This window comes from Macaca thibetana, chromosome 13, assembly GCF_024542745.1.
Source record: "Macaca thibetana thibetana isolate TM-01 chromosome 13, ASM2454274v1, whole genome shotgun sequence".
Classification (NCBI taxonomy): domain Eukaryota; kingdom Metazoa; phylum Chordata; class Mammalia; order Primates; family Cercopithecidae; genus Macaca; species Macaca thibetana.
Genome location: NC_065590.1, coordinates 35,502,452 through 35,530,236, shown reverse-complemented (window position 1 = coordinate 35,530,236; position 27,785 = coordinate 35,502,452). Strand labels below are relative to the sequence as shown.

The 27,785-nt window shown below is 50.4% G+C and overlaps 2 protein-coding genes across 2 annotated transcripts in view; one reads left to right on the top strand and one right to left on the bottom strand.

Annotated features, from left to right (window-relative positions):
• The window catches only part of PAIP2B (poly(A) binding protein interacting protein 2B), a 577,567-nt gene that overhangs the window by 306,941 nt on the left and 242,841 nt on the right, over window positions 1-27,785 (bottom strand). The window lies entirely within an intron of this gene.
• The window catches only part of DYSF (dysferlin), a 219,204-nt gene that overhangs the window by 29,818 nt on the left and 161,601 nt on the right, over window positions 1-27,785 (top strand). Inside the window, exons 4-11 of the mRNA XM_050755219.1 lie at window positions 8,879-8,984; window positions 17,598-17,712; window positions 19,485-19,690; window positions 21,274-21,402; window positions 21,830-21,892; window positions 22,627-22,677; window positions 25,814-25,844; window positions 26,418-26,533. Of these exons, the coding sequence (XP_050611176.1) occupies window positions 8,879-8,984; window positions 17,598-17,712; window positions 19,485-19,690; window positions 21,274-21,402; window positions 21,830-21,892; window positions 22,627-22,677; window positions 25,814-25,844; window positions 26,418-26,533 (817 nt within the window). The remainder of the gene's footprint in view (window positions 1-8,878; window positions 8,985-17,597; window positions 17,713-19,484; window positions 19,691-21,273; window positions 21,403-21,829; window positions 21,893-22,626; window positions 22,678-25,813; window positions 25,845-26,417; window positions 26,534-27,785) is intronic.

Here is a 27,785-nt window from a genome sequence, read left to right as displayed (position 1 = left end):
ATAGTCCTCTGGGCTGCCCCAGCCCTGGTTCCTGCACACCCATATTCTTCAGCTTAAACCGCCACTGGCATAGGGGAAATCCCGGAGTCACTGGGGGACTCTGCTATCCTCTGCAGGGGTGGAGGCAGGGCCCTAAAAGAGGGAGGAGAGGTGGAAGAGAAGGGTGTGCTGTGGGTGCGGAGGCATGGAGACCACTTCCATTGGAATGGTGGCTCTCTTCTGGGTCTTCATCGTCCCACCACAGGGCTGCCTCTCTCTGACCCACTTGTTTTCTCCGGGGTCTCTGCCAGCTACCATGATGCAGAGCTGCACCCACAGTGCACCCTTCTCTTCCACCTCTCCTCCCTCTTTTAGGGCCCTGCCGTCAAGCTACCTCCTGAAAACTCCAAATGCCATCCCTGCATAGTGTAGACCTCCCAACCTCCTCTTCATATGAGACTTTAACCCATCTGAAAAATACAATTAATGAGCTTTTAAAAGCTTTTTAAAATGGCCATTCAAGGCTGGGTATGGTGGCTAATGCCACCATGGTGGGTCCCCAAGGTGGGTGGACCACTTGAGCCCAGGAGTTTGAGACCAGTCTGGGCAGCAGAGTGAAACCCTACTATAAAACACACACATACACACACACACACACACACACACACACACACAGAGAGAAAACAATTAGCCCGTTGTGGTGGTGCACACCTGTGGTCCCAGCCACTCAGGAGGTTGGGGCAGGAGGATCTCCTCAGCCTGGAGGTCAAGGCTGCAGTGAGCTGTGATCATGCCATTGCACTCTAGCTTGGGCAACAGAGCCAGACCCTGTTGCAAAAAAAAAAAAAAAAAAAAAAAAAAAAAGTGGCCTTGTTCAAGCCACTGCACTCCAGCCTGGGCAACAGAGTGAAACTGTCTCAAAAAAAAAAATTTTTTTTCATTAATTCCTGACCTCCCCAGCAAAGAACAAGCATGTGTGTGTTTTTAAATATAGGTTTTATTGTTATTCAGGTACAGTGAGGCCAACAGATCAGGAGATGGCTGTCATTGAAAAGATTGTGTGTTACCATTTCCAAGGGGAGGCCACACCGTGCAGGGCCACACAAGGAAGCTCTGGCGTCAGTGCCAGAATCAGTGCAGGGGTCAATCGGGAGGCAGAGGGAGTAAGGGGAACATGGGGACAAGAGCCTTTATTGTGGTTTCCGAGGGAAGGAATGGGCGAGGCAGGGTAAACAGAACTGGGGACTGGCCAGTTTGAATAATTTTCATGGGCTCTGGGCACACTTACACGTAGACATAAAGCTGTCTATGTATAGACATAAACAGTAGGGGCTGTCCTGAGTTGCTGGAACCTAGCCCTAGGATGCTTAGGAGAGGGGAATGTGATGGGCCCTGAGTGTGACAGGCCATGGAAGAGGTGTGAGGTATGGGCTCAAAGTGACTGGTTTGCATATGAAAGGCCTGCTGGCAAGTGGGGAGTCCTTTATCAGCTCTGGGAATTGTGGGAAGACAGTCCCTCCAAGGTCAACAAGGCTCCAGATGTCAAAGCATCAGAAATACAAAAAATAGCACTTGGCATAAGATTAAAAAAATATGGGCCAGATCAAATTTATAGACTGGGCTCCCCTTCCCATGGATTAAGCAAACCAACGACCTTTCTGTTTCTTTCATGATGCACTCATGGGCCTCTAAGGTGGCACAGGAGGCTCACTGTAGGGTTCAAAGCAAAGCCTTTGGAGTCAGGCTCTGTCAGCCTTGTTATTTGTGTGAAATCAGGCAAGTCAAACACCTTCCCAAGTCCCAGTTTCCTTGTCTATGAGGTAGACTGAACTAATAACAGTACCTACCCCACAGGACTAGTGTCCGTTTAAAGGAGGTAGTGTATCTAATATGTACCTAGTTAATGTAACCGCCCTACGGATTCATCATACTGGCTGCCAAGATAGAGCTGATTTATCAAGACAGGGAAATTGCAACAGAGAAAGAGTTTAATACCTGCAGAGCTGGCTAAATGGGAGACTGGAGTGTTATTCTTACTCAAATCAGCCTCCTCGAAAATTCAGAGGCTAGAGTTTTTAAAAGATTGTTTGGTGCTGATATGGTTTGGCTGTGTTCCCACCCAAATCTCATCTTGAACTGTAGTTCTCATAATCCCCATGTGTTGTGGGAGGGACCCAGTGGTAGGTAATTGAATCATGAGGACAGTGATCTCCACCCGGTTCTCATGATCTGTGGTTTTATAAAGTGTTTCCCCTACTTCACTCTGCCCTTCTTGCTGCTGCCATGTAAAGAAGGACATGTTTGCTTCCCCTTCCCCCATGATTGTAAGTTTCCTGAGGCCTCCTCAACCCTGCTGAACTGTGAGTCAATTAAACCTCTTTCCTTTCTAAATTACCCAGTCTCAGGAATATCTTTATTAGCAGTGTGAGAACGGACTAATACTGGTGTGTTCCCAGACCAAACCGAGGGTCTGGCTACTTATTCTCATGGCCCAATAATGAGATACAGATGAACTGGGAAAGAAGAGAGTTTATTTCTGTAACCAGGTACAGGCAGAAGGCCTGGAAAATATCAGCAGGCCAAGTCAAAATTACAAAGCTTTCCAGAGCTTATATACCTTCTAAGCTATATGTCTACGTGTAAGTGTGCATTCATCTAAAGACATAAGCGACTAACTTCTTTGAATCTATAACTAAGGTCTGAGTTTTGAAGACCTTCCTCCAGAGCCTCAGTAAATGTACTTAATCAAGATGGGTCCAGGGGCCAGGGGTGATTACCCTTTTCTTGTCTCCTGCTAAACCATGGAGGTTTGAGGAACTCCTTTAGACCCCCCAAAAAACTTGTCAAGACCTGGGGAATTTCTTCAGACCCCCAGTAAAAACTTGTTTAATCCTTAATGGGTCGTGTTAAGAATTCCTTTGTTATCTTGTCATGCATCAAGGTCCCGGAAAGGCCTGGGCAAAACTCTTGGTGGGCTTTTGTTACATTCCAGCCTTCGTATGATGGCAATGGCTCTATCAGCTTTTTATTTTTTTATTATTTTAATTTTTAAATTTTTTTTTTTATTTTTTTTGAGACGGAGTCTCGCTCTGTCTCCCAGGCTGGAGTGCGGTGGTGCGATCTCGGCTCACTGCAAGCTCTGTCTCCCGGGTTCATGCCATTCTCCTGCCTCAGCCTCCCAAGTAGCTGGGACTACAGGTGCCCGCCACCACACCCGGCTAATTTTTTGTATTTTTAGTAGAGATGGGGTTTCACCATGTTAGCCAAGATGGTCTCGATCTCCTGACCTCATGGTCCGCCTACCTCGGCCTCCCAAAGTGCTGGGATTACAGGCGTGAGCCACCGCGCCCAGCCTCAGCTTTGAATCTTTAACTTCACCATTCAGTCGGTGCTGAAACAGTTGCTGGAACAGTTGTTATGAAGGCCTGCCTGTTCAGCTGTTAGTGAGATCTGGCCTGCCACAGGTGGGCAGGGGGCTAGGGAATGGGAGTGCTGATTTGTTGGGTTGGAGATGGAATCACAGGAAGTTGAGGCTGTCCTCTTGCCATGAGTCAATTCCTGGTTGGGAGCCACATGACCAGATGAGCCAGTTTACCAGTCTAGGTAGTGCCAGCAGGAATGCAGGGTCTGAAAAATATCTCAAACACCAATCTTAGGTTCTACAATAGTGATGTTACCCATAGGAGCAACTGGCTGCATGACTCCTGAGCCATAATTCCTAAGCTTCTGGCTAATTTGAGTTTTACAAAGGCACTCTGGTCTCCAGGCAAGGACGAGGTTTGTTTCTGGAAAGGACTGTTATCATCTTTGTTTCAAAGTTAAACTATAAACTAAAATTTTCTATGGTTAGCTGGCCTATGCCCAGGAATTAATAGGGCATTTTGGAGATGAAAGGCAAGATGGAGTCAGTTGGGTCAGATCTCTTTCACTGTCATAATTCTCTCATTTTTATAATTTTTGCAAAGCCGGTTTCATTAATAGGAGGGTTGCTATTACTAGAATGCAAGTTCCATGAGGTCAGAGACTGTGTTTTGTTGCACATACTAAATAAGTATTTGTTGAATGAATAAATTCTAAGACTTTTAAGGAGTTTTTATGTTTTGTTTTTAAATTTAATTGTTTACGTTGGTAACAACTTTAAGAAGTTATAAAAACAGAAACTATATTTAAAAATGCAGTGAAAATTCTCCCTGGCCTCTTTGTCCCTGATCTGCCCAGTTCTTCCTATTCCCCAATAAGTAACCCCTCTTCTTAGTTTCTTTTTTTTTTTTTTTTTTTTTTTTTTGAGATGGAGTCTCGCTCTGTCGCCCAGGCTGGAGTGCAGTGGCCGGATCTCGGCTCACTGCAAGCTCCGCCTCCCGGGTTTACGCCATTCTCCTGCCTCAGCCTCCCGAGTAGCTGGGACTACAGGCGCCCGCCACCTCGCCCGGCTAATTTTTTGTATTTTTTTAGTAGAGACGGGGTTTCACCGTGTTAGCCAGGATGGTCTCGATCTCCTGACCTCGTGATCCACCCGTCTCGGCCTCCCAAAGTGCTGGGATTACAGGCTTGAGCCACCGCGCCCGGTCCCTCTTCTTAGTTTCTCATAGATCATTCCAGAGATCTTATATTATTGCTTAATTGCCCATATAGATTCTAACTTTCCTCTTTTTTTATGCAGCAAGTAGCATATTATACATGCTCTTTTGCACCTTGTTTTATCACTTAACACTGTATCTTGAAGATTTTCCACATAAGTGAATAATTCCCCATTATTTTTATAGCTGTCTAGTGTTCCATTGTATGAATGTACTGTACCTTATTTACCTGTTGTCTATGATGGACATTTGAATTGCCTCCTGTGTTTTGTTTTGTTCTTACAATGATGTAATAAGACCAGTGTTTTAAAATAAAATTGTTTTGATTTCTTTATGCTTCATTAAAATAAATTGACTTGGCTGCCATGATTCCCACACTCCCACATGCTGCCTAAGGCTAAGGTTTGGGGGCCACCCATGCCTCCTTCCCTTCTGCCATAGGGCAGTAGCAGTATCCCTGGATGGTGAGTTTGGGAACTAGTTCTTTTTCCATGGAGGAAAAGCGTGTGCCCTGTCAGACCACAAGCTGCCTTGGCCTCTCCCTCCCTTGCCCATGCCAGTTCCTGCCTTATCTTTCTTTGGGATAGCTGTGGCTCTTTCAGTCCCCACACTTCTCCAGCCCCCACATTCCAGTAGTTCCAGAGCACAGCTAGCCAAGAGGTGTGTGGAGGCTGGGAGCGCCTGTGGTATTTTCCTCCATGTGGGCTGCAGGGGTTTGACCAGGGCCCACGGGTGTCATTTCCACCTGTGTAAGCTCTGCACACACTCAGAGCTGGCCCTGTGCGGGACCCCTGGCCCCCTCCTTGCCTCATCCGACCCTCTGGAATCCTGTCTGCCACTTGCCAGGCCCCTGGTTGGTGCCCACTGAGCGTGCAGCATCCCTGATGAGCAGAGGGCACCTGGCCCTGGAGCCTGTGCCTCAGTCTGACTCCAGATGGGGTGGGTCTCCTCACGGGCCCCAGACCTGGCGGCCCCTGGATAAAGCCACATCTTCTCCATCCTCTGTGAAATGAACGGATGAATGATGAGTGGCCTTCTGGGTTTTCTGTAACCAAGCCGTAGACCCCTCTAGCCTCCCAGGGGGTCCCTCTTCTGCACCCCCCTCCTTTCCTCCCTGAGCAAGGCTTCCTGGGAGGCTCTGAGTTTCCCTGACTCTTGTGAACTTGACTACCACAGCCTGCTCCTTACACTGTGGGAGAAGCAGCCTGCCCTGCTGTTTCCAGCCCTTCCTCCTACAGGAGTGGGGGCTGGTGAAGCCACCCTTCTTGGAGGGACTTACTCCCAGGCCTATAGCAGGGGTTGCGGGGGTGTATTTCATAGCCCCAAAAGACACTTAAGGGAGGAAATAACAAGCAGTCAACTCTGGCTGCTGTGTCTTGGGCATCCAAGACGCACCCCAGGCTGGCAGGGGTGGGGGTGCTGCTTCCTTCTGCATTTCCTGCCATTGTTCCCTGACCCACTTCCGGGAATTCTCCCTGGGCTGGGAGGGCTGGACAACCGCAAGGGAGGCAGAGGAGGTCTGGCTTTTCTCGACACCCTATGACCTGGCTGCTACTCTGCTCTGCTCAGTCCTGAGGGCTCCTAAGCTGGAGGTCCAGCTGCCATGTACAGCTCTCTGGTCCATGAGGCCTCCCTGGGCCCTGCCTCCCAGTCCCCAAGAAGAGAAGCCTCAGTGCTCTGGGGGATTGACAGGGAACCTAGATACCCGGGTCCTGGGGCTGACTCAGCCATTCTCCCACTTGAGCAAGTCACTCCCCTCTGCCACCCCAGTTTTCTCGTGATGGACAGGGTGACTCTGATCTCTGATGTCGCATGGACTCATGTGTCCTCTATACCTACTGTCTGGTCTTTGTGACATTGCCTAGGTCCTGAGGACAATTCAGTCAACATACCTTCTGGCACTAGCCCCTAGGATGGAGACACTACAGGACCCAAGCTTATTAAGCGATGGTAAAAACCCTGCTCCATGCTATGAAGGAATGGAACACAAATCAGTTTACATTCTAGAAAATATGGCTGCTAGCACTGTGAGGGGACTTCGAACCCTGGATTGAATATTAGTGAATATCTCTCCCCCTCTATCCCCTTCTTTCAGGAAGGGTTAGAAAATGGACCTTGAGTGTATATTACATTTACTGCCTTGCTAGAAGGGCATGGGCAAGGCGACAGAGTCTGCTGCTTTCAAGAAGGATGGAAAAAGAGGGATTTCATTGTTGAGAAGCTTAAATAAGTGGCTAGTTTTTTATTTTAATTTTTATTATGATAAATAGACATAAACACTACCATTTTAACCATTTGTGAGCACACAGTTCAGTGGCGTTACGTGCATTCACGATGTCATGCAGGCATTCCCACCGTCCACCTCCAGAATGTTCTCATCTTCTAAAACTGAAACTCTGTACCTGTTCAATAATAAATCCTCACTTCCTCCTCCCCCAAGCTTGTCGCAGCCACCATTCTACTTTCTATGAATTTGACTACTCTAGCTACCTCATATAAGTGAACTCATACAATAGTTGTTGTTTTGTGACTGGCTGATTTCACTCTGCAGAATGTCTCCAAGGTTCATGATATTGTAGCATGTGTTGAAATCTTCTTTTTTGAGACTGAATAATATTCCATTGTATGGATGGACCACATCTTGTTTATCTACTCCTCTGTTGATAGAGACTTGGTTTGCTTACACCTCTTGGCTATTGTGAATAATACTGCTGTGAACACAGGTGTGCAAATATCTAGGTCTCTGATTTCAATTTCTTTTGGGGTATATATCCAGAAGTGGAATTGCTAGATCACATGCTTATTCTATGTTTAATTTTTTGAGTAACTGCTATACTGTTTCCCACAGTGGCCGCACCATTTTACATCCCTACCTGCCGTGCACAAGCATTCCAGTTTCTCCATATCCTGGCCAACACCTGTGATTTTTCTCTCCAGGAATGTGTGTGTGTGTGTGTGTGTTTATAATAGCCATCCTAATGAATGTGAAGTGGTATCTCAGTGTGAGTAATCAGTTTTAAAAATCACCTAGTGGCTGGGCGCCATGGCTCATACCTGTAATCCCAGCACTTTGGGAGGCCGAGGTGGGCGGATCACAAGCAGGAGTTCGAGACCAGCCTGGCAAACATGGTGAAACCCCATCTCTACTAAAAAATTGCAAAAATTAGCCAGGCATGGTGGCATGTGCCTATAATCCCAGCTACTCAGGAGGCTGAGGCAGGAGAATTGCTTGAACCTGGGAGGCAGAGGTTGCAGTGAGCAGAGATCATGCCACTGCACTGTAGCCTGGGCGACAGAGCAAGACTCCATCTCAAAAAAAACCAAAAGAAAAACACCTATTAGGTCAAGATTGCAGTTTTATTTCATAGGGTCATAAAAATCTGTATTCCAATCAGTATTTGCAGAGACCAGAAAAGGAATGGTCCCAGATGACAGGGGTACTGTTCATCCATCAGGAAAAAGCAATTAAGAAGTACACCTGTGGCTGTTCACCAGCCTAACATGGCCTTGTGCCCTGACAGTAATATGCAGGGTAAGTCCAGTTCCCAGGAGGCAAGCAGAAGTCACACACAGACACCAGGCAACAGGTTCTGATGGTCACAGGCCACTCTCTGCCCCTGGTTTCCTGCTGCCCCTACAGAGGGGCAGACTACATGGTGAGCCCACTTCATAGCTTCCTCTGCACTCTTTGAAGGGAGCATGTGCCAACCATCGCACTGCCAACCTACTCTTTCCTAATAACCCATCCATGTGCCCCACCCCTCCTGTCAGTCAGAAATACAGCCTCTGGTGTGTGTGGTACGGACCGCTCAAGGCCTCTCAGGAGTGGGGCCTGTTTCCCCTGCCCCAGTATCCTTTTCTCCCTGTCCCTGAAGACAGGAAGGTTTCTTTGCTTTTCTCGTACAATCACTGCTGGCTGAGCCCCGGGATTCCAATACAGACGGCCTGTGTAGACGTGGGTTGTATGAGCTGCTGGGGCTCAGGGGCAGTGTGGGGCTGATGAGATACTGACCTGGTGGACTGTCAAGGGCTCATGGGAAGACACCCCTTCATCTCTGTGGAGGGGCGGGAAGGGGCCAAGGTGGACCTTGGGAAAGGAAAGGTATCTCTTATCTCTTCCCGTGCCCAAGTATTTCCCCAGGGGCCAGGCCTTCCAGGAATGGCGCATGGTGGTGACTGGGTATGGGGGTGCAGGGGAGCCCTCGTGGGGTGCCAGGTGACTGTCAGACCAGCCTCGTCTGAGTGGTGGCAGTGAGGGGTCTGGCAGAGGAGCCAGGGTGCCTTAGGCCAGTTTTCTACATTTGACTTCTCTCTCCTCTCAGGTTCCTGGGGGAAGCCAAGGTCCCACTCCGAGAGGTCCTCGCCACCCCTAGTCTGTCCGCCAGCTTCAATGCCCCCCTGCTGGACACCAAGAAGCAGCCCACAGGGGTAAGTGCCCATCAGCCTCTGCCAGGTTATGGTCCAAGGCATTGCCAGGTGGCTTCCTCTTTGGGCCTTGCCATTCTGACCCCAGACACGTGTCTGACTTCAGCTCCCAGGAAGCAGGCCTGGCCCTCCCTGACCAGAGTTTGCCGTGTCTGGAGAGGCACTGGACTAGGGGAGATGGGAAGGGCAGAGGCAGCCCCGACCCCATCTGCAGGGCTCAAGTCAGCCTTGGCTCGCAGCAGCTTGGCCTGTCCCTTGGTCTGGGGCTGCCTGTCTGGCCACCTCCTGTCCCCAGCTTCCTGGTCAGCCTTGGCTATAGCCCACCTAGTCTCCCTGGCAGACCTCCCCTCCTCCCTCACCACCCAGCCCTCTTTTCCACATTCAGAATCTCTGAGATATCTGGGTCACAGGGCATGAGGGAGGGGGGAAACAGCCCTCTCCCCTGCCCACCGGGACCCTCTTCCTTTTCCTCCGTTGTTCTTCCTGCCCCTCCCCTGGCCTTCTCAGCACTCCCCAAGTCCAATCAGACAATTCCCAGCCCTCCTCTCTGCCTGTTATTTTTAGTGAGCTAAATATACCCTGCAGGGTTCTCTCTTCCTGGTAGAATTCTTGACCTCTCCTGTGGGCCAGCCCCGCCTTCCAGGATGTACCAGGAACCATGGATTGGAAGTACTTCCTCCCTGTGAGGTCTGGGGGATTCAGGTCCCGACTTCTCTCAGGCAGGGCAGCTGCACTGCCCCGTGGCGGGTGTGTGAGGCCAGGGCTCCTGGCTGGCTGGGTGAGTCAGGAAGTGGCTGGTCTGGGCAGATCTCTGAATGGAATGAGACTGGATGCTGAGACCTAGAGAAAAGGAACCCCTGAAGTCACACAGTCAGTGGCTGTCCCCACGGGGGCCTGGACTAGGAGCTCATCCCCTAGACCCTCTGGTGGAATGGCGGTGGATGGACTCCTGGTTCACTGAACTCCCAGTCTGCTGCCCTCCCAGTGCTGGACTTTGCTCCCGAGGGGTCTTAGGCTGGGGATGGCCGGGCTGTCCCCTTGATGGGAGATGTCACTTCCCAGGAGAGTCCATCCCTTTCCCACACAGGGCTCACTGGCAGAACGTTCTGGTTTAGAGCAGTATTCACTGAGCCTGTCTCTATCACCCTGAGTCCCCTGTCATCCTCCCTTTGAGCCTCCAGTCCCTTAACACTCCCTGTGGTCAAGGAGGACCCCAAGGAGTTCTGGAACTACCCCTTCAGGGGTCCTGAGGAGTCTCAGACCCAACCCTCGAGGCACAGAACACGGAGGGAGAGATGACAGGTACCAAGGCAGCTGGCGAGAGAGAGCCTTGGGGTCAGGCTTGGTTCTCACTTCCTTGCTGGGATGCCAGCATCTCTCTACTCCAGCTCTGTGTGCATCCATGACTGACATTTCCTGCCCTTCGGTCCCCTCCAACCTCAAAGGCCTGTCCAGCCCCAAGGCAGAACTTTCCATAGCTGGTCCCTGTTCATGGGGCCGTGCCAGGCTGGGGCCATCCCCTCCATGCTTCCCCTCGCCTACTCCTGCTCCTCATTCACACACTGTCTGGGCTTCAAGCTTACCAGCGGGGAGCCTGCTGCCTTCTCTTCCCTGGCCAGAGATTCCTGGCTGTCTGCAGAACTTTATAATCCTTCACCAACCATGTGTCCAAGAAGGGTGTGCGAGATCCAGGAGGTGGTAGATGGGAGAGAGTGCTGGACCCTGCTGGGTTGAGCCCCACTAACTGAGCACGGGCTGGAAATGGAGTGGGTAGGGGAACCTCCTCCCTGTTGCCCAGGAGGGAGTCATCACCTGTGCAGAGGGTCTAGGACCAGATTCTAGTCTGTGTGATGGCATTAAGGTCACAGAGCAGCCCCACACAGGTCGTACGACCCTATGGGCTGGGGCTTCCTGCCTGGGACCTGGGCTGGCTGCACTATAGTGTGAGGTAGGGATAACTGGAGGTGTGCTTGGCAGGGACAGAGAGCCAACAACATTGAGGGTTCTCGCTGGCCACTCACTGAGACCTCATGTCTCAGCTGAGCCCAATCAGCAGAGCATGCCAGGTGCCCCCAGTTCATTGTAGCTCAGTTGCCTCTAAGGGCCAAGGAACCTGCTGATGGGGTGATAGGAGTGAATACAGGGCCAGTGGGCTCCTTAGGAAACTCTGGCAGACTGAGAGGCGTGGGGGAGGCCGGGAGTCCTGCCGCAGACTGACTGCCGACCCTGTTTGCCTTTTGCTCAGTGTTCTCACCTGAGTCTCTTCAGATATGGCACGCTGGGCTGTGTGCCATGTAGGATGCTAAATCTACCGTCTGGCAGCTGCTAGGTTGATGGGGGAAAACACTCCCCCTGTCCTGGAGGAACCTCCAGGCCATGGGGATTTAGGACACACGGAGGAAAAGAAGTAGCATCCTCCCAGATGTATTTTAAGAGCAGCTCACTCATGAAGGTGTGGACACATGGAGAAAACTCAGTAGGCATCACCCAGGCCTTAAAGCCGGAGTCGGGTCACAAAGGAGGACAAGAGCCCACGAAGCCCAGTGGTGTGCAGGTCAGGGAGCCAGGAGGCACTGTGTGTTGGGAGCAGGGACCTGAAGTGGGCAGGACAGTGCTCAGTGAGTCCCTGAGCTTTCTTCAACGGTATGGAGCTTCTGCCAACCAACCCTGGATCAACTCAGGGCCACAGCTACCCTCCGCCTGCTTCTGGAGGTTGTCTGAGGGAGAGGTGAGTGAGGGCCAGGCACATATCAGGCCTGTCTTGTCCACACGGGACATGTGTGTTAGGGGAGGTGAGAGTGGGCTGGTCTGAGTTTTGGTTTTGATGAGCTCAGTGTTGGAGAGCTGTGGTCGAGGAAGTAGGTGGCACACAATGGGTTGGGCGTGGCAGGGTGGGCAAAGGACCCCAGAGCCTGACCACACAACCTAGAGGAGGGTCACGGCCAGGGAGGGTCTGAGGAGGTCATTCGCCTTCAGTTTCCTGAACCCTCTTAGCCTGGGGCCAGACAGGAGCCTCAAGTTCTGCTGATGTTGACTGTGGGCCCCAAGGCAGCAGATGAGGGTGACCGAGGTTACCCTGCTGCAGGGCAGGATGTTTGGTGGGCACACGATTGACTGACAATGGCCTTGTGCGGGGAGAGCCCTGGAGTGCTGCTGGGCTGGAGACCTGAGGACCTGGGCTGTCAGGCGGGGACCTGTGATGTGGAGGACCTTGAGGAGGGTCCCACTGGGACTCTAGGCCCAGGTTGTGTGGTCTGGGAGAGCACAGGGCTCCTATACATCCCCCAGGAGGAGAATCTCAGCTCTGTTTGTCTAGAGAAGGAGACAGGGGCTGAGCTGTGATGTCACGGTGAGGGTACAAGGTCCTGGTCCTGGGTGGGGCCCACGGGCATGCCCACTTTCCCTTAAGAGCCTCACCAGAGCCAAAGAATTTAGGTATTCACCATCAGATCCTGAAGCCGTGGTCCCTGGGGCTCATGCCCTGGTGCTGAGATCTCTTCTAGACTCTGAGCTCCAGAGCCTCTGGAGCTGCAGGGATGTCCCTGTGGCTTCCTGATGGGCAGCTAGAAGACGGACCTTGCTCTGTGCCAGAAGTCTCATTCAAGGGCCCAGAGCCACCCGGATGGTGCCAGTTCTTCAGGAGGTTGGTGTGGAGCTGTCGGTGTAGAAACACCGGATGCTCAGGAAACCCCAGGAGGGGCTGCCTAAGTGGTCTCCGGAGCCCTCTGTCTGAGAGAGCTGCTCCTGTCTGCATCCTGGAGAGGGCTGCTCCCGAGCCCCAGTGCTGAGGAGCTGGCACTGGGCATGGTGTGGAGGAGTTACACTCCGGCGGCCCCACCTCTCACAGAGACGGTGTATAGCAGCCCCCAGGTGGTGTGCAGCGACTGGATAGCAGGGTGAGCCCCTAGAAACAGGAAGGGGCGCTCTTCCAGGGGATCTGTCTCCAAGGTCAGAGGCCCAAGGGCAGCCCAGGTGTGGCCCTTTCAAGTTTTTGCTTAACTCTCCTCTCCTCACGGGGGTCCACTCAGACCGCTTGATTTAACACTGCAACCTGCAAACCCTGTTGTTGCCCTGATCTTTCTTGCTCTGGTTTACTTTTTCTTTTCTTTCTGACTTACTCTCTTCTTTATGTATTTATTTTGTTTATTATTTATTGTCTGTCTTCTCTGCCAAGACATCAGCTCCATGGAGGCAGGGGCCTTTGCCTTATTTATGGAAGTGTCCCCAGAATCCTGAACAGTGTGTTTGGCCCTGGCAGGTGCCCAACACGCATGCACATGTGCACACACACGCATGCGCGCACACACGTCGAGGGAATGAACATGTGAGTTAATGAATGAAAGGGTCAGGCCACACATGTCAGGTAGGCCCTCACTCCTTGTCTTTCAGATGTGGGCCCAACTCGGGCCACGTCAAATAAACACCCCACCCAGGCCTGGCCTCTGGGGCCCCTGCACGGAGCCCTGCGCTCACAAGTGCCTCTTGCTTGGCTTAATTCTCTACTGTTTCCATCTTGAAATTCTTAAGGCTCACTGCATCCTTGACCTCCTGGCTCAAGTAGGCTCAAGTGATCCTCCCGCCTCAGCCTCCTGAGTAGCTGGGACTACAAGCGTGGCTACCGCGTCCAGCTAATTTTTCATTTTGGAATAATGGGCTCTGCATTTTCATTTTGTGCTGGGCCTGCACATTATGCAGCTGGTCCTGACCTCATGCTACTCTTGGAGGGCTGGAGTCAGCATGGATGGGCAGCGGGCTTTATTTGTCTCCTGGCCCATCATTCTGAACTTGAGTGTGCTGTTCTCCAGTTAAGGACTTTCTCCTACATAACCAAAACACAGCCTTCCAAAGGACGAAACTAACATGGACACAGCACTCTCATCTAATCCCCAGACCTCAGTCCCGGCTCATTCATTTTTCCCACAGTGTCCTTTGTAGCAGAAGGATCCCACTGAGGCTCATGTGTTGCACCTAGTTGTTCTGTTTCTTCAGTTTTCTTCCGTTTGGAATACTTCCTCAGTCTTTCTTTGACTTTTATAACCTTATAGCTGGATATTTTTTTGAAATTCAGGCCAATTGCTTGTAGAATGTCCCCCACACTGGTTTTGCCTGATGTTTCTTGTGTTTAGATTTAGGCTGTGCGTCTTGGGTGTGAGTGTGACACTGACGCTGCGTGGCTCTCTTTGTGCCCTATCAGGTGGGATGATTGTGATTCGTTTGGTCACCGCACTGCTAACTGTGATCATTTGATTACACTAGCATCTGCTGGGTGTCCCTGCTAGTCATTCATCTACTCCCCTTTCTCAAGTCAGAATTTTGTGACTCTGTAATATCCTCTTTGTCATCTAACCTTTACCCATGAGTTCCATGAGCTGTTTTTTTTTTTTAATTTTTATTTTAACTTCTTTTGAGACGGTGTGTCACTCTGCCGCCCAGGCTGGAGTGCAGTGGTGAGATCCCGGCTCATTGCAGCCTCTGCCTCCCTGGTTCAAGCAATTCTCCCACCTCAGCCTCTCGAGTAGCTGGGATTACAGGGGCATGCCACCACACCTGGCTATTTTTTGTATTTTTAGTAGAGACGGCGGGGGGCGGTGGTTTACCAAGTTGGCCAGGCCTTGGTCTTGAACTCCTGACCTCAGGTGATCCACCTGCCTCGGCCTTCCAAAGTGCTGGGATTACAGGTGTGAGCCACTGTGCCCAGCCTCCATGAACTGTTTTTGTTTTTGTTTTGAGACTGGTCTCGCTCTGTTGCCCAGCTGGAGTGCAGTGGTGTAATCATGGCTTACCGCAGCCTTGCCCTCCCTGGCTCAAGTGATACTCCTGCCTCAGCCTCCTGAGTAGCTGGAACTACAAGCGTGGACCACCACGCCTGGCTAATTTTTTATATTTTGTAAAGATGGGGGGTCTCACTATGTTGCCCAGGCTGGTTTTGAACTCTGGGCTCAAGAAATCCTCCTGTCTCAGCCTCCCAAAGAGCTGGGATTACAGGCGTGAGTCACTGCACCTGGCCATACCAGGAGTTTTAACATCACTGCTGTTTCTTGGTTGAATTCATTATTGCTTTGATGATTGCTAAATAGTGATATTCTCAGTTATTTTTCCTGCATTAGTCAGTTGGCATTTTGTGGTCAGGAAAAGCTTTCTCCTCTCCTATTTATTTATTGCAATATGGATTTGTGTGTTTCTGTTTTATTCAATTGTTTAACCTGTTACTGTTATTCTGTATTTTCATGTTTCTGTTGTCTCAGATTTGGCCTGTGGGAGCTCTTGAAAGTTGGCTTCTGTGTCTTTTTGACATGTTTTTACTTTTTATTATTTATTTATTATTTTGTTTTATGTTTTTGAGGTGGAGTCTCACTCTGTCACCCAGGCTGGAGTGCAGTGGTGTGATCGACTCATTGTAACCTCTGCCTCTGAGGTTCAAGCAGTTCTCTTGCCTCAGCCTCCCAAGTAGCAGGGATTACAGGTGCATGCCACCATGTCTGGCTAATATTTTTGTATTTTTAGTAGAGACAGGGTTTCACCGTGTTGGCCAGGCTGGTCTCAAACTCCTGACCTCAAGTGATCTGCCTGGCTCGGCCTCCCAAAGGGATTACAGGTGTGAACCACCTTGCCCAGCCTCTTTTGACGTGTTTTTAAGAATCATTCATTCATTAAGCATTTCCTTCCTTTCTGGTGCAAGAAGATGGTCCAGGCTCATTTTGTATCTTCTCTGCCCTAGCCCTGGAAGTAGTTATTTCTCCAAAGAGCCCAACTTACCTTTCGCTGAAGTGGAAGAAAGTCCCAGGACAGTTGTTAAAAATGCAAATACCCAGGGCCACCCTAGACCTACTGAACTGGCATCTCTAGGAGTCAGGTGTGGCATCTGGAGGGACAGGAAGGCTCTTTCTTTTCTTCCCCTCCACCGGGTTGCAGGAACTGAGGGGACTGACTGCTCAAGTGGCGACACCTGGTGGTGATTCAGGAACCCACAGGGCAGGTTATGGCCATGCCTTGGGTGAGGGAATTCGAGGGTCGCAGTTGCCTTTGTCGACCTCCTCCTGAGTCTCCTGGGATGCTGAGCTGGCTCTTGCCTCCTTCCTCAGTGTTCTGTGCCTTGCTTTCCACCAGTGCTGCTCTCCCTTAGTGTGGCCGTCCCGGGCCCCAGTCTGGAGAGTTCAAGCTCAAGAGTGGAGTGTGTCAGGAGCCTTCAGGCCTTTCTGTCTTGGGACTGAGTTTGCTCCGTGAGTCCCTGGACGTCCCTAACATCATTCAGCAGAAAGGTCCAGTGAACTAGCGAGAGCCACTTAGAGGGACATTATGCCTCAGTAAAAACTGTGTTTATAAAGGGTTTGTCAAAACCTGGGGAGAGCTTATTGTCTGACATTCAGTAAAAGAAAATCATTTTGCATACAGCAGACCTGTCTACTATTTGTTTGAAAGATTGGAGAGAACTGGAATGTGGAGTCAGGGAATTATGGACAATTGGTTTTCTTTTCTTTTCTTTTGAGACGGAGTCTCGCTCTGTCACTCAGGCTGAAGTGCAGTGGCGTGATCTCGGCTCCCTGCAATCTCCACCACTCAGGTTCATGCCATTCTCCTGCCTCAGTCTCCCAAGTAGCTGGGACAACAGGCGCCCGCCACCACGCCCGGCTAATTTTTTGTATTTTTAGTAGACACGGGGTTTCACCGTGTTAGCCAGGATGGTCTCGATCTCCTGACCTCGTGATCCGCCTGCCTCGGCCTCCCTAAGCGCTGGGATTACAGGCGTGAGCCACCGCGCCCAGCCGACAATTGGTTTTCTTTTGCATTATTTTTCCAAAGCTTTCTGTGCTTCCCAAACTTTCTTAGAGTATCTGTTGTGCTAATTTGAGAGAATGGCTGCCCCAAGAGGCTTACTGGGCCTGTGGTGCCAGGGCAGGGCTCAGGCAGGCCCAGGAGCAACCAGGCTGCAGAGCCTGCTGAGGTTGTGCCATTCCCAGGTTCGGGGTGAGGGTTGGGGTGGGCACATGGGCAACTCGACCTTGTCTGTGAGGGATGTCACCAGTCCCTCTCCTCTCTGGCCGGTGCAAGCTGGGGCAGCTGAGGATGTGGTGGGGTCAGGAAGGAAGAGGGCTCCGCAAGGCTGGCAGCACGCTGAGACCCTCTCAGTGCTAGCTGCAGCCTGAGCAAAGCAGAGCAAAGCTGAGTCGTCCCTGGAGAAGTAGGGGCGAGCCATTGACTGAGCAGAGTGGCCAAAGGGACATTTTCCTGAAGACAGGCCGAGTGGAGAGTGGGAAAAATCCTGCAAGAGAGGTTGGATCCCTGATTCATTTACAGAAGCCCACTACGTGCTACATCAACTAATTCACTCCACATTTGACCTGTGAGGAATGAGGAAACTGAGGCGAGGGAGGTCACAGATCTTGCCTAAGGTCACACAGCTCCTGAGTGGTGGAAACTGACCCCAGATTCTGTGCTTCGAACCACCTGACTATGCTGATAGGTCCCTGGGGGTGCCTTTGCCACAGCCTCCTGCAAACCTGGCTCTTGTCAGAGCCATATTCCTTGGTGGAGGGATGCCAGAAACAGGGAAGATACCGGAGGGCAGTGGTCCGAGGCCAGTGTACTTACCTGTCTCCCATGTCTCATCTCTTCCAGGCCTCGCTGGTCCTGCAGGTGTCCTACACACCGCTGCCTGGAGCTGTGCCCCTGTTCCCGCCGCCTACTCCTCTGGAGCCCTCCCCAACTCTGCCTGACCTGGATGTAGTGGCAGGTGAGTAGCCTACATTGGCCTGGCCGAGCCCCAGCAAGAAGGCCGGCAGTGGCACTTGAGCCTGGGGGCTGGGAGCTGCAGCGAGGCTTCCCAGCCTTTGCTGCCCTCCCCAGGTTGGGGGCTGCCCAGGCCTGGAGAGAAGAGGGTGCAGTGGGTGGGAAGTCCTGAGGGTTGCCTTCTGCCGTGCAGAAAGAAGGGGCAGCAGGCAGGTTCCCTTGGGCGCTGCAGCGAGTAGTGTGAGGATGCCTTCCAGCCCCAGCTGCCTGGGGACCGGGCTGAGCCCAGACTGGGTGTTCTGAGCTGTGCAGCTCTCAGAAGGGTGTGTGGGGACGGGGTCTGGCTCAGGTGATACCTGAGGCACCACAGACTCCCCAGAACCGAGTGCTTTCCTGCCTCGGGACCCAGCAGGCCTTCGGTGATGGTGTGTGACAAAAAACTAGTTTTTTTCTTAAAAGAGCCCTGAGCTGAACTTCAGGGTTCCAGTCCTACCTTTGACACTGAGTCCCTGTGTGACTTTGGGCTGATTACTTTCCCTCTCTGGGCCCATAGATTATTTGTGAAGGGAGCAGACTAAATTAGCTAAGTGCTGTGCCTGTCTCAGCTCTCTTCACTTGGATCTGCCAACCTGGTCATCCCGGGGTGGCTGGCTCGCCAGTGGTGGGCCTGGGCGTGGGAGCCTCCATGTGGTCCAGCCTGCTGGGGTTGGGAGGAAGCTACACAGACGGGCTAGGGGGCACTTGCCCATGGGAAAGATTCTAGAGTTTTTCTCTTAGTGAAGGGAGCTAGAAGCAAGCACAGCATTAAAACCCGAGCAGCCCATGTTTCAACTGAGTGTGCCCTGTGCCTGATCTGGGACCAGCTCAGCAAAGGGCTCTGTGGTGAGGTCGGCAGAGCAGAGCCATCTCATTGGGGCTCAGCACTGTCCGAGCTTAGAGACGGGAGATCAGTTTGGACTGGAGTAACCTGGTAATCCTGAGCTGTGCAGCTGGAGTGGGCTCAGGGGAGGAAGGAGAGGTGCCCCTGGTGGCAGAGGGTGGGGAGCGGGGAGGACCCGAATGCTCTGGGACCATGTTGAGGTGGATCTGACAGAGTTAGGTGCAGGCCAATCAGGGGAGGCTTCCGGACACGCCTGGGAGGTGGTGAGAATTGACAGGTGCCACTGGGCACCACAGCTATTTCTGAGCTTTGCACCAGGCTGGGGTGGGCGGGGAAGGCAGGGTTGGGGCTGGGGGTGCAGTAGGTTGGTTTCCCTCACCCCAACCTCCTCCCTCCCCTCCCGGGGTTATGCCCTGCCCACAAGACAGGCGGGGGACAGAGCCGGGCCGAGACTTGGTCCCTGCTCAGTGACAGCACCGTGGACACGAGATACTCTGGAAAGAAGTGGCCGGCCCCCATGGGTGAGACACGGGCCAGGACTGTCCTGATCCCAGACCCTCCCTGTAACTGTCTCACTCGCTGCCATGGTCAGCTCGCTGGAGTGGGCCCAGGTGGCAGAGGACTCATCCTGCAGGACTTGGTGGGTGGGAGGGCTAGGCCATTCTGTTTTCTTCCTGTTGACTAACTGGTCTGACTGCCCTCAAGTTTCAGCTGCTGAAAGCTCCTCTTCTTTCTACCTTATCCATCCTGGCTCACTGATGGGAAGGGAGGAGGGAGAGGGAGAGGGGTGAGTCTTAGTGCCCATGCCTTTTGGATCTTCTGCCCCCTGGGCTGGGTCCCAGGGGCAGGGACAGGGCCAGAGGGACCCAGGCCTCATTAGGGTCCTCTCCTCTTAGACACAGGAGGAGAGGAAGACACAGAGGACCAGGGACTCACTGGAGATGAGACAGAGCCATTCCTGGATCAAAGCGGAGGGCCGGGGGCTCCCACCACCCCAAGGAAACTACCTTTGCATCCTCCACCCCACTACCCCGGGATCAAAAGAAAGCGAAGTGCACCTACATCTAGAAAGCTGCTGTCAGACAAACCGCAGGACTTCCAGGTGATGAACAGGCTTTCTCTGACCCCAGGCTCCTCTTCAACCATCAGCTGCTGGTGCCAGGCACCTGCCTGGTTTGTCCAGCTTCAGGGGAAGATGTGTGTGGGATCCTCAGGGCCCTCCTGCGGGGGGAACCTGTAGTTTCCCTGGGTCTGGGCAGATGCCGAACAGGGAGTTCACATCTTAGGTCCACAGAACAAGCTTCTGCCCAGCCCCGTGGTTTTGTACTTAAAAAACAAAACAAAACAAAACAACAAAAAAACTCACTGCAGAGATTCAGCATGTCTTTGCATCTCCGATCTGTTTTTCTAACCAGGGAGTATCCAGCCAGCAAGCTGCTGGCTATTCAGGTGTGGTCCGTGTCCAGCACCTTCTGCATCACCTGTGTACTTGTTAGAGATGCAGGGTCTACCCAGACCTACTCTACCAGAATCTGCATTTTAACAAGATCCTTACATCAGAGAAGCTCTGTCTAACATCTTTTTTCTCCCTATATCTATCTCCCTGCATAAAGCCATGGATTTTTCTGAGAGTCATATGGAATTTGAATTTGTTCAAGCTCGTCACAGAATAAAAACTATTAATGTTAACACTTCGACACATTTTTATCCAAAAATGCATCCCATTTTACTTGCTTTTAACTTTGGTCCTTTGCCTATTTTTTTTTTTCTGTTCAAAATAATTTTCTATTTTGATGTAGTCACACAGTGATATTTAACTCTTTACAACTACTTTTAAGGTTAAAAGCAGGAACCTGAAATCTCTATTTATAATACTAAGTGCAACAAATTGCAAAAATATGTTTCTATTCTAAATCATGGTAATTTACGCAGAAGTCCTAGCTCTAACCACTGTTTGCCCCAAGAGACAAAATTCTAGCCCCTGTGCTATTATTCCCCAAACACGTTCATACTGCCTTTGTTCTCTTTATGGAAATAACATACGTTTATTTTAGAAAGTTTGGAAAATATATTAAAATGAGGAGATTAAAAATCACTCATCCGTCTTCCCATTGCCTTAATATTGTAAAATTTCATATTTTAAAATATCTTACCTAATGTTTGGAAGCATAGATGTTCCTGAAGTCTTCATTTACTTACAGCTCAATGGAAAAAGTTCTTAATTTATTTCTCAGACTGTAAGAAAGCATTGCATCTTATAAAGAATAAAGACTATTTCTGGGGTCACTTCACTGTGTAAGTTCGACCTCTGAGGGAATTGTCAATAAAGAACATTCAGGCCACTTAAAAATGCCAGTATCAATGGGGTCTTGGGTGGGGCTTGTGCCAATGGCTGAATGACATAAATGGGGGCTGTGTCTGCCCACCCCTGGGGTTTAATGTGGGTAGCTGACGAGGGGCAGCCTGGCAGCTCTTCTATGGAGCTATGGAATTTTCTATAGATGTAAGGGGCCTTGGTGGGAAAATATCATAGTTCATATAATGCTCTTCCTAATTCCTTTCTAATACTTTTCCCAAGAAGCCAGTGGTGAGATGGTTCCTGAGATTTCTGACTCTTGGGGTGGATGGTGGGTGGTCCTTAACTCTTCCCCCTTCCTCCTACTCTTTCCTCCTTCTGGTTTTCAGATTAGGGTCCAGGTGATCGAGGGGCGCCAGCTGCCCGGGGTGAACATCAAGCCTGTGGTCAAGGTTACTGCTGCAGGGCAGACCAAGCGGACACGGATCCACAAGGGAAACAGCCCACTCTTCAATGAGGTGGGAGACACGGGGCATGAGGGCCAGAACCTTGGTGGGCCTTCCCATCTGGAAGCCCAGTGCAGACACCTGGCAATTCATTCAAGAGTGTTTACATATGGCGCTGACCTTGTGTGGTGAGATGTGCTGGCTCCCAAGGAGGTTATCTGTGGGGCTGGAGAAAGGGCTCCTGCTCTTACTTCTCCTGCTGCTCCACATCCCTGTCACCCTATACGGCCAGCCACTCACCCAACCCTGAAATGACCCTGTCTGTGAGGCCAGGGGCAGATCACCCCAGAACTTGTCCAATCCCCAATGCTGAGCCCAATCCACATTTTCCGAGGGGACTAAACTGCTAGGCGTGGAGGCTTGCGGGGGTGGTCCTCCCTCTCCCTGGCCTGAGGGGTCAGCAGGCACTGGTATGTCTCCCTTTGCTCTGAACCAACAGACTCTTTTCTTCAACTTGTTTGACTGTCCCGCGGAGCTGTTTGATGAGCCCATCTTTATCACGGTACGTCTCAGCAGTCAAAGTGTTCTCCGTGGGCTGTATGTACACACATAGGTGTCAGTGCACGCAGGTGTGTGTGTGTGTATGTGTGATTGTGCATGTGTGTGCATGCGTGTGTGTGCCTGTCAGTGTGTGTGTGTGTGTGTGTGTGAGAGAGGGAGGCGTGTTAAAGCCTGACACGTGGATGATGTGGAGTAACTCACAGTCAGGCCCTACGGGTCACAGAAATGCCTACAACAGCTCAGCTGGAGGCAGCAGCTGCAGGAGACCCCACTGCTCAGCATCCCCCTGGGGTCTCAGGTCAGGGTCCTTGAATCACTTGTGGCAATGAACATTTAAGTTTCCATCTTATTTTGTTAATCCACGTGCCTGCTTCTGATGGAGATTCTCTTTCTCTGGGCCTTGGCTCTTCCCCCATCTCCTCTGAAAGGCACTACAGCCAAGCGGCTGAAAGTGTAGGCTCTGGCACTAGGGTGGATTCCAGCTCTGTCTATGCCATGTAGGGGTTGTGTGTTTCTGTACAAGTCTCTGTGCCCCTGTTTCATCCGTGAAATGGGGATAATGACAGTATCTGCTGATGGGGTTCTTGTGAGGGCTAAATATCGCTTAGAACAATCTCTGGAATTGAGTAAGTGTGAAGCGTTGGCAGTTATTGTTTGGGAGGGAAGAGCTATTGGGTTGGCCGTGTGGGCCACATGTTCCCTGTGAATGTGAGTTTCCGTGATCTTTCTCTGCAGGTGGTAGACTCCCGTTCTCTCAGGACAGATGCTCTCCTTGGGGAGTTCCGGGTAATTGCTTATTTTCAATGAAAGCAGTCAGTTCTCACTTCTCCGTGTTGGTGGAGCTTCTGTGGGCCATGGGCAGGGGTGGCACTCCAGAGATCCTGTGTGTCTCTGCTTTGGGAAAATATTATTTCAAAAAACAACACCAAACCCTCTGCACAGCATCTCCTTTCACCCCAGAAAACCTCTCCACAAAGGTAGAAGAGAAAGAAAGCACTTTTCTATCATTGAAGAGGCCTTAAACCAGAGTGAGATGCACATCACAGGCAATGATCTGCTAAGATGCTGCAAAGACAGAAAGAAATCTCATGCTAATTTAGCCAGCGGGTTCAACTGATTGCCCACCACATACATTCTCAAGAGACATCATGCCCCACCCTCAGATCAGGGGACTTAACATTTCAGACCTCCTGAAAATGACATTTGTATACTAAAGCTGACAAAAGACTTATTTAGTTTCTTAAAAATATGTACGGCACCGTTGGTCACACCGAGTTCATCCCAAAGTCACCTGGTGATCGGAGTGACCATCTATGTTAGCTATTGTGTCCAGAAGACCAAACAAAAATGAAACTCGTATTTTTATGGCAGGAAGTAGTTTAACAACTTGGAGCCAGGTGCGCACAGGAGTTAGGCTCCTATCTTCCCACGGAAGCTGGGACATAGGGGAGCCATCTCCCTTGGTGTTTACATTTCAGACGTCCTGAGAATGACACTTGTATACTAAAGCTGACAAAAGGCTTATTTAGTTTCTTTAAAAGATGCGTTTCAAAGAGACAGGGAAAGTGTAATATATTTACAAGTTTTCTAAGGTAAGTGTTCTGACAAAAAGAGAGGGGAGGGAAGTACTTCTTCCCTTATTTCCAACAGGCAGAATCAAGACCCTTATTTGTAATTTGGATTTTCCCCCGCCTCTGGGAAGGCAGTGTGAGATCTGAGTTTGGGCAGCCCTTCTTCTCATCCTGGCCATCCTGGGCCAGTGAGACTCAGCGCTCTCTGCCCTGATGTCACTCTCACTCTGGATTGGGAGTGGGGTTCAGATGTGGATCCCTGAGGGAGGGAGAGGCAATGAAGAGAGGGGAACCCTGCCCCAGCCTCCTCACTTGTCCCAGACAGTCCAGAAGTAAATAGTCCTATTCCGAGAACCGAGAACCAATGGATTTAACAGATTACGTAAAGTAAAAGTAACTAGTAATTGCACAGACTAAAGGAGACCTGTATTATTATTATTATCATCATCATCATCATCATCATTATTTTGAAATGGAGTCTTGCTCTGTCACCCAGGCTGGAGTGCAGTGGTGTGATCTCAGCTCACTGCAACCTCTGCCTCCCGGGTTCAAGTGATTCTCCTGCCTCAGCCTCCCAAGTTTCTGGGATTACAGGTGTGTGCCACCATGCCAAGCTAATTTTTTTTTTTTTTTGGTATTTTTAGTAGAGGCAGGGTTTCACCATGTTGGTCAGGCTGGTCTTGAACTCCTGACCTTGTGATCTGACCTCCTTGGCCTCCCAAAGTGTTGGGATTACAGGCATGAGCACTGCGCCTGGCCTGCACGGTGTTTTAATGTAATTTGATGTAATTGTTATTAATTTTCTCATTTTGAAATTTTCAAGGATTTATCAAAAGGAAAGAAAGAGCACAAGCTTATTTTTACCCTCTCCCCTCTATCCAAGTGTATTATGCCTTCCTTCTTTACATTTGTATTTTAAATACAAATTTAAAATAAGGGGCTTGTATTCTACCTGTTGTCAGAACAGTTACCTTAGAATTATTTATTCTGCGCAATATATAATTGCTGGGACTAGGCGTGGTGGCTCATGCCTGTGATCCCAGTGCTTTGGGAGGCCGAGGTGGGCAGATCACTTGAGGTCAGTAGTTGAAGACCAGCCTGGCCAACATGGTAAAACCCTGTCTCTACTAAAAATACAAAAATTAGCTGGGCGTGGTGGTGGGCGCTTGTAATCCCCGCTACTCGGGAGACTGAGGCAGGAGAATTGTTTGAACCTGGGCGGCAGAGGTTGCAGTGAGCCGAGATCGCACCACTGCCCTCCAGCCTGGGCGACAGAGCGAGACTCCATCTCAAAAAAAAAATTGCTGGGTTGGACCCGATGGCTAGATCAGCAGGTGAGATTTCGATGTCTTCCCAAATCATTGCCTGTGGAAAGAAGTCACAAGATAAAAAACTAAATCTGTTTACCTGGAGAAGCATTTTTTAAAAGAATGAGTTTGAGCCTGAGTCATTCTGTAACAAATTAAATCTTAATTATGTTTTGAGTCTCTTTACATTCTTGTTCTGAGAACCCAAGGGTTAAGTCAAAAAATTATTTTACTTGTATCTAATTATAAAAGTAATCTATGATTTAAAAAAATAGACAACTTTTTAGAGCTGTTTTAGATTCACAGCAAAAATTGAGTGGAATGGACACAGTTCCCAAATACTCCCTGCCCCCCGCCCCCGCTGCCTGCTGCGGCCTTCCCCACTGTCACCATCCCAGTAATCTATGGATTTTTAATAGAAAATTGTAAAACACAGGAAGGAATAAAAAATGAAATAAAAATCACCCCAATGTACCATGCAGAGATAACATAGTCCTATTGTGTGAATTTCCTTTCCTCTTTTTTTTTAGACGGATTTTTGCTCTTGTTGCCAAGGCTGGAGTGCAATGGCGTGATCTCAACTCACTGCAACCTCCACCTCCTAGGTTCAAGTGATTCTCTTGCCTCAGCTTCCCAAGTAGCTGGAATTACAGGCATGCGCCACCACACCTGGCTATTTTTTTTTTTTTAAATTTTATTTTTAATAGAGATGGAGTTTCACCATGTTGGTCAGGAGGCTGGTCTCGAACTCCTGACTTCAAGTGATCCACCTGCCTCGACCTCCCAAATTGCTGGGATTATAGGCATGAGCCAACACGCCCAGCCTCCTTTCCTCTTTCTTTTCTGTACATAAGCATTCTTTATCAAACTGGGATCAAAATGTATTTCACTTTCTTTTCATATAGTATCAAATGGTGAATGTTTCCCTGTGCTTCCAAAAGTTCTTCAAAAACATGGTTTTTAATGGAATCGTGTAATGCACCACACTTTGTTTAATGCTTCAGCGGCAAGAGTTTGATTTGTGTCTCCTCTCATTGATTGCAGATGGACGTGGGCACCATTTACAGAGAGCCCCGTGAGTTCTCACCACTTTGGCTGTATCCTTGCATTTTGGTTCTAGAGGCTGACTGGGGACACCCATTTGGGATCCTCACTGTCTCTCCTGGGGGTTTTAGAATCTAGAGGAAGGGTTTGATCTTGGGAGAGAAGGCAGGTCATTCATCCTCCATGTGAGACAAGCCCTCGGGAGCGTGTAACGCTCACCTGTGTCTCCGCTGGCCCATTCAGGGAGGCTAGATCTGAAAGGCCCCATTACTGGAGACTGGGCTCACGGCAGACAGGGACAGGTCATTTGGGTGACAAACCAGGATTTCTCCTCACCCTGGTTTCCATTCTGATCTGGTCACTTCTTGAAGGGGAGGAAAATGGCCTGGGTTTGGCTCTGCCAGCCTCTTACAGGGTTAATATTTCTGACTCTGACCGCATGAACACTCAAAGTACCTTTTGATTCTAGAATCTGAGTCCTGGGCTCATGGCCCAGTGGATGAATCCTTTACGTCCCCTGTGCAGTCCATCCTGGGCTCCTGGATGTGGTCACAGGCTGGGGTCTTCTGATTCTGGGATCACCAGTGGATGTTGTCTCTCTTAGGGCACGCCTATCTCAGGAAGTGGCTGCTGCTCTCAGACCCTGATGACTTCTCTGCTGGGGCCAGAGGTTACCTGAAAACAAGTCTTTGTGTGCTGGGGCCTGGGGATGAAGCGCCTGTGAGTACATTTCCCTGGGTCTTCCTTACGGTCCCCCACGCAGCACTTGGTGGTGGGGGCACCAAACCACAAACACTCTTTTTTTTTTTTTCTGATTTAAACTAATATATGGTAATTAATGAGAAATGTAGAACATGTAGAAAGGCATTAATGAAAAATGAGTGCTCTGGGTGCAAGGTATTAATAAAAAATGAATCACTCATAATCCTACCACTCTGAGAGAGCTATTATTATCTCATTGCACATCCCTCTGGAATGGCACACACACACATATTTTCCTTTTTGCAACAGTGAGCTTATTCTATATATATTATGTTGTGACTTGAATTTCATTGCCTAAGAATGTATCATGCTCATCTCTACATGTCAGTAAGTAAAGTTATAAGTTGGAGGTGGTAAGAATGAGAAAAGTGTTGAGAGCAGGGGAGGTATCCGCATCTTTCTATGTGTGAGAGGAGGAGAAAAGGTTTGGAATCATCTTTGTGCAAGAGGAATGACGGGCTAGATTTAATGAAAGGATTTCTGCACAAACACCAGAGTGCCCACTCTGGGTTGGACGCTTTGTTTGTAGTGGAGCCACTTGCCTCATGGTGCTCAGCAGTGCAGAAGTAGAAGAGAGGCGTGTGGGTGGTGGATGTGTTGGGCGAGGGCAAGCCAGGAGTGCTGAAGGTCAGGAGTGAGGGGAAGGTCAGGGGTGAGGGGAAGGTCAGGGGTGAGGTGAAGGTCAGGGGTGAGGTACCAGGGCATCCTGAACATGGCTGATGGCACTGGGCAGGGAGGGAGAGGAGGACAGGGCCCTTGGGGTCTCCTGCCATGCCTCGTGTCACCCCCATCCTCACCACACACTGGTTCCTTGGCCACCTGGACGTGCTGCTTGGATGAAGGTGGGTTTCAGCTGGGCCCTGGGTGCTGTCTGCCTCTTCCTTTACCTGGGTGTAGTTTACTCCTTATCTCATTCGCCTCATCTCCTTACTCCTTATCTCTCCTGGCTATTTCCAGGCTTTCTTGCCTTTCCTAAGCTCCAACCTCAGCTTCCCTTGGAGAGGCAGAGCTGCACAGCGATGTAGTGGTGAGAGCTCTGGGAGCTCCCGTGGTCCTCAACTTGCCCCCCAAATCTTCATCCACCTTCCCTCCCTTCCGCCGCCCCTCCCGCTCTATCATCCCACCACCTCCTGGCCATGACCTCACATCCTCCACTGTCTTACTTGCCTCCTTTTTCTGATCTCTTCTCAGACTTGTGTCCTCTGCCTCC